Raw genomic sequence first — 9,230 nt, forward strand, 5'->3', positions numbered from 1 at the left:
ACAGAAATAAAAGGAACAGTTAGTTTACAATAAGCACAGAACAAATGTTGATGAGAAATAATAGGAAAACAACAGCTAATGAAGGTTGAAGGTCAATAAAAGAGGGAAAGGCGGCGCATTAAAATCATTCAGACATGACAGAAGACCACCATAACACAACCTAACGGAAGTACAGTCGGCGTATTTTTGGCGAATACTAGCCATTTACGAATCACAACACAGAACAATAAAGCAACAGCGCAACTTAAAAACGTCAAAAGTGTTTAAAACAAACTTGTTACCTTTAATATTAGCACACTTTTCCACTCCGAAGAAGAAATGTGCCACCCATCACCGCCCGCAGCCGCTGCTGCTCACCATCGAGTTCCTGATTGGACAGAGGAACGCGGAAGTGGATGATTCATTGGCTACAAATTTAATTCCCGCCTTCTCTGTGATCCAGATCTGTGACGTCGCGCTGTATGGCTGCTGGAGATGTCAATCAAAGACCGGCGACGCGGATTGGACGAGGCAAAAATAAATAACGGTTCAGTAGAGGGTGGGTTCTCATTTTGATTATTACTTCGAACTTATTTAGCCCACTTCTGTTAATAAACGTTAGTTTTATTTTTCAACTATTAAGTTTTGTTGTACTTGCATTATCCATTTGTAGAAATAAAAATAGCTCAAATGAAGTACAAAAACAACCGCATGTGAAATCTCAATAGGAATCTATAATTTAAAAAAAACATTGATTTTGACCGGATTCTACCTTGTCCTGAAGTATGTCAATACTATTAACTAAATGATCAGAATTTACATGAAATAGTTAACCTAGTGACCTTTGACGTTTTCATCCTTTAACATTGGAACAAAAAAATAATCGAGTCCTAATATTATTACCCATTTATTATTCCATGCATTTAAAGACATAGGGATCAAGTGTACTTAAGTTTTTTAAAAAAAAGTCATAAAAAAATATGAAACTGTAATTCTTTATTTGCTTTTCGTTTTAACAAAATAAAAAAAGAAAATGATCCATGTAATGAAATAAATAAAACATGCACGTATTGCACAATTTTATTTTTTTATGCATTTCTTAGTTGTGTTGCATGTAATTAAAATGATCATAACAATGCTGTCATATAAAATACAGTATGTTTAATGAATGATTATATATTAAAAAAAAGAAAGAAAAATAAATATATATATACATATATATTGTATTGATATATATATATATATATATATATATATATATATATATATATATATATATATATATATATATATATATATATATATATATATATTGTATTGTTAATTAAAAATAGAATAATTAAATAATGTTGTTTCTAAAATTATAAATAATAAAATATTGGTGTTTCTATTGTTTTGATTATTGTATGTAACAATAAAAATATCGAAATCTAAAGACAGGCTTGTATCCTGTAGAGCTTGTGTGAGGTTGTTGCTTGCATGTGTAATAAAAATATAATAGAATATTTACCTGTGATCTTACATAGGTTCCACTTCCTGTCCCTGCTAAAGTTACTTTGTATCCCTGATAAAGTCACTTCCTGTCCCTGATAAAGTTACTTCCTGTCCCTGCTAACGTTATTTATTGTGCCCCTAAAGCTGTTTCCTGTCCCTGCTAAAGTTATTTTTTGTGCCCCTACAGTTACTTCCTGTCCCTGTTGAAGTTACTTCCTGTGCCCCCTAAACTGACTTCCTGTCCCTGCTAAAGTTATTTCTTGTGCCCCTAAAATTACTTTGTCTTTGTTAGTGACTCCCTGTTGCTGCTAAAGTGAATTCCTGTCCCTATTAAAGTTACTTCCTGTGCCCCCTAAAATGACTTCCTGTCCCTGTTAAAGTTACTTCTTTTTCCCCCCAAAGTGACTTCCTGTCCCTGTTAAAGTTACTTTCTGTGCCCCCTAAAGTGACTTCTTGTCCTTGTTGAAGTTACTTCCTGTGCCCCCTAAAGTGACTTCCTGTCCTTGTTAAAGTTACTTCCTGTGCCCCCTAAAATGACTTCCTGTCCCTGTTAAAGTTACTTCCTTTGCCCCCTAGAGTTACTTCCTGACCCTGCTAAAGTTATTTCTTGTACCCCTAAAGTTACTTCCTGTCTTTGTTAGTGACTCCCTCTCGCTGCTAAAGTGACTTCCTGTCCCTGCTAAAGTTCCTTCCTGTGCCCCTAAAGTGACTTCCTGTCCCTGTTAAAGTTACATCCTGTGCCCCCTAAAGTTACTTCCTGTCCCTGTTAAAGTTACTTCCTGTGCCCCCTAAACTGACTTCCTGTCCCTGCTAAAGTTATTTCTTGTGCCCCTAAAATTACTTTGTCTTTGTTAGTGACTCCCTGTTGCTGCTAAAGTGAATTCCTGTCCCTATTAAAGTTACTTCCTGTGCCCCCTAAAATGACTTCCTGTCCCTGTTAAAGTTACTTCTTTTTCCCCCCAAAGTGACTTCCTGTCCCTGTTAAAGTTACTTTCTGTGCCCCCTAAAGTGACTTCTTGTCCTTGTTGAAGTTACTTCCTGTGCCCCCTAAAGTGACTTCCTGTCCTTGTTAAAGTTACTTCCTGTGCCCCCTAAAATGACTTCCTGTCCCTGTTAAAGTTACTTCCTTTGCCCCCTAGAGTTACTTCCTGTCCCTGCTAAAGTTGTTTCTTGTACCCCTAAAGTTACTTCCTGTCTTTGTTAGTGACTCCCTCTCGCTGCTAAAGTGACTTCCTGTCCCTGTTAAAGTTCCTTCCTGTGCCCCCTAAAGTGACTTCCTGTCCCTGTTAAAGTTACTTCCTGTGCCCCCTAAAGTGACTTCTTGTCTTTGTTAAAGTTACTTCCTGTGCCCCCTAAAGTGACTTCCTCTCCCTGTTAAAGTTACTTCCTGTGCCCCCTAAAGTGACTTCCTGTCCCTGCTAAAGTTACTTCCTGTGCCCCCTAAAGTTACTTCCTGTCCCTGCTAAAGTTACTTCCTGTGCCCCCTAAAGTTACTTCCTGTCTCTGCTAAAGGGACGTCTTGTCCCTGCTTAGGTGACTTCCCGTCTCTGATAAGGTGACTTCCTGTTTCTCATAAGGTGACTTTCTGTCACTGTTAAAGTGACTTCCTGTCACTGTTAAAGTAACTTCCTGTGCCTCCTAAAGTGACTTCATATCCCTGCTAATGTGACTTCCTGTCCCTGTTAAAGTGACTTCCTGTCCCTGTTAAAGTGACTTCCTGTGCCTCCTAAAGTGACTTCCTATCACTGCTAAAGTGACTTCCTGTCCCTGTTAAAGTGACTTCCTGTGCCTCCTAAAGTGACTTCCTGTGCCTCCTAAAGTGACTTCCTATCACTGCTAAAGTGACTTCCTGTCCCTGTTAAAGTGACTTCCTGTGCCTCCTAAAGTGACTTCCTATCCCTGCTAAAGTGACTTCCTGTCCCTGCTAAAGTTACTTCCTGTCCCTGCTAAAGTAGCGTGGAGCATTAGGGCAGATGGGTTGAGTGGATTAGTGTAATCTCCTCAGTGCACATTGGAGCAGAAGAAGAGGAAGATGAAGGTCTTCACTCCTTCAGCGGTGGTCCTCTTGGTCCTCATGGTGTCTCAGGGTAAGTCTCCCACTGAATGTCCACCAAAGTCTTGCAAAGAACCTTCACAGGTGTCTTCTTACCTCCCATGCGTGTGCGGTCCAGTCAAGACTGCTGTTGACGCTCAGGAGGTAATAATAATATCAATAATAATAATAATAAAAATGTGGGAGGAAACATTGCGTCAAAGTCCTGCAACACAACTTCAAGCTCAGCCTTTGAAACAATTTTTCCTCACGAGATCCTGCAGGAGGACGAGATCCTGCAGGAGGACGAGATCCTGCAGGAGGACGAGATCCCGCAGGAGGAGCAGCAGCAGATCCTGGAAACGTGGACCAGGAAGGTCCAAACGTGTACCTGCGACTGTGAGTCGCCCACACGCTTCTCACCCACTGAAACCTTCACCTCGCCACCACCTCCTCCTCCTCCTCCTCAGAGTCACCTGCTGACTTGCATGCCAGGTGAAATTACCTGGACTGACAGTCTTAGCATGTTTTAGCGTGTGCATGTTTTAGTATGTCTTTGCATATTTAGCATGTCTTAGTGTCAGGTTCAAACACTGATGACATCTATTAAACAAGACAAGAAGCAAGGAATTAAACAGAGACAGAATTAAATTTAGCTCAATTGAGGAGAAACGCGTAGACACTGTATCCTTGCACAGTGTAGTCCCACGCTCTGACGAAAGATTGTACAGCTCCTCTTTTATTTGGACTTTCCCTGATTACATGGCAACAGCTGTTTCTAAGGGAGGGGGGTCGTAAACAGCCATCGCCTTTGTCACAAAACAGTTCAAAGAAAAGGTCGTAAAACAGTTCAAAGAAAAGGTGCCTGGAGGGGAGTCAGGTCCTGCTTCCTCTACGCTTTGTAGATCTCGGGTCAAGACAAAATCTTCCTGTGGAATACAATAGAAGAAAGAAACCGACGCCTTCATGTCGCTTCCCATCGTACACAGTGGATTTTTACAAGCCTTTTGATTGGTAGAATCAAAGACAGCTTTTGTCCTCTCGCAGGGCGAGCTGAACTCAATGTAACACAAAGTTTTGTGATAACTTAGATACAATTATTCTGACACTTAGTATGTTTTGTTATGTTTTAGCATTTGTAGTTATGTCTTTGCATGTTCAAGGGTGTGCATGTTTTAGTATGTCTTAGCATGTTTAGCGTGTCTTGGTATATTTAAGTATTTTTCAGCATGTTTTAGAATGACTTAGCATGTGGTTATGTCTTAGCATATTTTAGCATGTTTTAGGGTGTCCATATTTTAATATGTCTTAGCATATTTAGCATGTCTTAGTATGTTTTAGTATGTCTTAGTATGTTGTGTTATGTTTTAGCATGACTTAGCATTAGCACTAGTTATGTCTTAGCATGTTTAAGAGTGTGCATGCTTTAGTATGTCTTAGCATGTTTAGCATGTCTTAGTATGTTTCAGAATGTTTTAGCATGACTTAGCATGTGTGGTTAAGTCTTAGCATATTTTAGCGTGTGAATGTTTTAGTATGGCTTAGCATATTTAGCATGTTTCAGCATGACTTAACCACACATGCTATGTCTTAGCATATTTGAGCATGTTTAGCGTGTTTGAGGGTGTGCACGTTTTAGTATATTTTAGCATGTCTTAGGATGTATGAACATGTTTTAGTATTTTTCGAATGTTTTAGCATGTGCATGATTTAGTTTTTCATTATGTTTTAGTGTTTCTTTTAGTGTGTTGTTGCATATTTTATCATGTTTTATCATGTACATGTTTTAGCATGTCATAGAATACAGTATGTCAAAGATTAGAGTGGGCATTCTCTTCCACTCTGGCGTTGCAAGCAGTGGGAGGGGACCGCCTGCGGTGGCAGTTCTTGTTGCCCACCGGTTCAGAGCCTGCACGTTGGAGTCCAACCCAGTAAACCAGAGGGTAGCTTTCTTTAGCCTTCGGGTGTGGTTTGTGCCTACGTACCAAACAGCAGCTCAGAGTAGCCGCCCTTTTTGGATTCCCTCCAGGGAGTACTGGAGATTGCTTCCACGGGTGATTTCCTTGTTCTGTTCAGTGAAACCTGGAGAGGCGTGATTGGGAGGAATGGCCACCCAGACCTGAACCCGAGTCGTGTTTTATTATTGGACTTTTGTGCTCATCACAGATTGTCCATGACAAACACAATGTTCAAACTTAATGGTGTCCATATGTGCACTTGGCACCAGGACACCATAGGTCGCAGTTCCATGATCGACTTTGTAGTTGTGTCATCGGATTTGCGGTCTCGTGTTTTGGACGCTCGAGCAAAGAGAGGGGCGGAGCTTTCTACCGATCACCACCTGGTGGTGAGTCGGCTCCAATGGCGGGGGAGGATGCCAGTCAGACCCGGCAGGCCCAAACGCATAGGGAGGGTCTGCTGGGAACGTCTAGCAGAGTCTCCTGTCTGAGAGAGTTTCAATTCCGACCTTCGGAAGAACTTTGAACATGTCACGAGGGAGGTGCTGGACATTGAGTCCGAGTGGACCATGTTCCGTACCTCTATTGTCGAGGCAGCTGATCAAAGCTAGGTGGTTGATGCCTGTCGTGGAGGTAATTCCAGAACCCGCTGGTACCAGCAGTGAGGGATGCCGTCCAGCTGAAGGAGGAGTCCTATCGGGTCCTTTTGGCTCAAGCGGTGCGCGGCTTTGGCAGTCGCAGAGGAAAACATTTGAACATAGGAGGAGTTTGAGGAAGCCATGCAAAACGACTTCCGGACGACTTCGAAGCGATTCTGGACCACCACCCACCGCCTCAGGAAGGGGAAGCAGTGCACTGTCAACACTGAGTATGGTGAGGATGGTGTGGATCAGGAATACTTTGAAGACCTCAACCCCACCTACACGTCTTCCTATGAGGAAGCAGTGATTGGGAAATTTGTGGTAGGCTCTCCTACTTATGGGACTGAGATCACTGAGGTAGTTAAAAAGCTCCTCAGTGGGATCTGCCCAGAGTTCCTTAAGGCTCTGGATGCTGTGGGGCTGTTTTGGTTGACAAGACTCTGCAAAATTGTGTGGACATCAGGGTGTGGTGCCTATGGATTGGCAGACTGGGGTTGTAGTTTCTCTCTTTAAGAAGGGGAACCGGAGGGTGTGTTCAAACTATCGTGGGATCACACTCTTCAGCCTTCCCGGTAAGGTCTATTCAGGTGTACTGAAAAGTAGGCTACGGCGGATAGTGGAACCTCGGATTCATGAGGAGCAGTGTGGTTTTCGTCTTGGTCGTGAAACTGTGGACCAGCTCTATACTCTCGGCAGGGTCCTTAAGGGTGCATGGGAGTTCGCCCAACTAGTCTACATGTGCTTTGTGGACTTTGAGAAGTCATTTGACCGTATGGGGGTATCTGTGTGATCTGTGTCAGAGATTGGTCCGCATTGCCAGCAGTAAGTCAGAACCGTTTCCAGTGAGGTTTGGACTCTGCCAGGGCTGCCCTTTGTCACTGTCACCGATTCTGTTTACAACTTTTATGGACATAATTTCTAGGCGCAGTCAGGGCGTTGAGGGGATCCGGTTTGGTGCCTTTAAAACTAGGTTTCTGCCTTTTGCTAATGATGTAGTCCTACTGGCTTCATCTGGCCAGGATCTTCAGCTCTCACTGGATCGGTTCGCAGCCAAGTGTGAAGCGACTGGGATGAGAATCACCACCTCCAAGTTTGAGTCCATGGTTCTCGCCCGGAAAAGGGTGGAGTGCCATCTCTGGGTCCGGGAGGAGATCTTGCCCCAAGTGGAGGAGTTGAAGTACCTCGGAGTCTTGTTCATGAGTGAGCGAAGAGTGGATCGTGAGATCGACAGGCGGATCGGTACGGCGTCTGCAGTGATTTGGACACTGTACGGATCCGTCGTGGTGAAGAAGGAGCTGAGTTGGAAGACAAAGCTCTCAATTTACCGGTCGATCAACGTTCGCATCCTCACCTATGGTCATGAGCTTTGGTTATGACCTGAAGGACAAGATCACGGGTACAAGCGGCCGAAATTAGTTTCCTCCCCTCGGGTGGTGAGTCTCTCCCTTAGAGATAGGGTGAGAAGATCTGTCATTCAGGAGGAGTAAAGTAAAGACGCTGCTCCTCCACATCCAGAGGAGCCAGATGAGGTGGTTCGGGCATCTGGTTTCCCTGGGGAGGTGTTTAGGGGTAGGAGACCACGGGGAAAGACCCAGGACAGGTTGGGGAGACTATGTCTCCGGGCTGGCCTGGGAACGCCTCGGGATACCCCAGGAAGAGCTGGATGAAGTGGCTGGGGAGAGGGAAGCTAGGGCTTCCCTGCTTAGGCTGCTGCCCCCGCAACCCGGCTTTGTATAAGCAGAAGATGGATGTTTTAGAAATTGCCAAAATAAAAAGATACTCTATTTGAAAATATATAATATTATATATACTTTTACATTTTCTATTGAATAACTTAGATTTCTAAACTACAGCAACATTTGTAGTTCATATGGGAGTAAAATAAGAATATTCTTCATTCCCAGAATGTTCGTACCACCAGGCGTTGGGCTTTGAATCTGGATCAGTGAGGCCAGAACAGATCAGCTGCTCCCACCAGGACCAGTACACCAGCTGGTACTCTTCCTGGGTCCCAGACCGAGCTCGCCTCAACAACCAAGGCTTCGGGTAGTCCCTCCCATACCTGTTGTTGTGCCCGATGTGAATATGCAGGACTATTAATGATGCCCGGTTCAGGTGCGCCTGGCTCTCCAAGTACAACGACCAGCACCAGTGGATCCAGATGGACCTGAAGGAAGTGGGCGTGGTCTCGGGGATTATGACGCAGGGACGCTGCGACGCTGACGAGTGGATCACAAAGTACAGTGTTCAGTACCGGACCTTGGACTCGCTCAACTGGGTTTACTACAAGGACCAGACCGGCAACAACCGAGTACGTTGCAGTTGTTTCTTCAGTTTCATCCCAAACAAAAAGCTGCACTTCAGATTCAAACGTGTCAAGAAAAACCAAAACGAGGCTTCGAAGTTTACAATAAATCAACATTCAATTTACTTCGGATTTTTATGCTGACATTGATTCTCAATACAATATTTGATAATATATATGATCAATAATACACAATATTATACTGTATATATATATATATATATATATATATATATATATATATATATATATATATATATATATATATATATATATGTAACTGACATTGATTCTCAATACAATATTTGATCATATATATGATCAATAATACACGATATTATATATATATATATATATATATATATATATATATATATACACAAAATAAATAATTAAATACAAAATACAAAAATATATATATATGTGTGTATGTATATGTGTGTATGTATATATATATATATATATGTGTATATATATATATATTTACACATACATACATAAATATATATATACATAGACATACATACATATATACATACATATATATATATATATATATATATATATATATATATATATATATATATACACACACACACATATATATATATATATATATATATATATATATATATATATATATATATATAAATATATATATATATATATATAAATATATATATATATATATATATAAATATATATATATATATATATATATATATATATATATATATATATATATATATATATATATATATATATATATATATATATATATATATATATGAAATACACAATTAAAATAGACAAAAACGGGC

At 41.2% G+C, this 9,230-nt stretch overlaps 2 protein-coding genes across 10 annotated transcripts in view; one reads left to right on the forward strand and one right to left on the reverse strand.

The window, feature by feature from the left end:
* LOC133644610 (AP-1 complex subunit sigma-2-like) overlaps positions 1-3,694 on the reverse strand; it is a 23,273-nt gene extending 19,579 nt beyond the window's left edge. The window contains exons 1-2 of one of the 9 annotated variants that reach the window (XM_062039248.1): positions 1,490-3,694; positions 282-367 (exon numbers count right to left, since the gene is read on the reverse strand). The gene's annotated coding sequence lies outside the window, so the exon portion shown is untranslated. Of the gene's footprint in view, positions 1-281; positions 703-1,489 lie in introns of those variants that run through there. The other 8 variants (XR_009824800.1, XM_062039249.1, XM_062039251.1 and 5 more) reach the window with 8 other exon arrangements.
* The window catches only part of LOC133644609 (retinoschisin-like), a 6,901-nt gene continuing 1,040 nt past the window's right edge, over positions 3,370-9,230 (forward strand). The window contains exons 1-5 of the mRNA XM_062039246.1: positions 3,370-3,560; positions 3,645-3,670; positions 3,781-4,000; positions 8,009-8,150; positions 8,220-8,415. Of these exons, the coding sequence (XP_061895230.1) occupies positions 3,506-3,560; positions 3,645-3,670; positions 3,781-4,000; positions 8,009-8,150; positions 8,220-8,415 (639 nt within the window). The 5' untranslated portion in view covers positions 3,370-3,505. The remainder of the gene's footprint in view (positions 3,561-3,644; positions 3,671-3,780; positions 4,001-8,008; positions 8,151-8,219; positions 8,416-9,230) is intronic.

Source organism: Entelurus aequoreus, linkage group LG27, assembly GCF_033978785.1.
Source record: "Entelurus aequoreus isolate RoL-2023_Sb linkage group LG27, RoL_Eaeq_v1.1, whole genome shotgun sequence".
NCBI lineage: Eukaryota > Metazoa > Chordata > Actinopteri > Syngnathiformes > Syngnathidae > Entelurus > Entelurus aequoreus.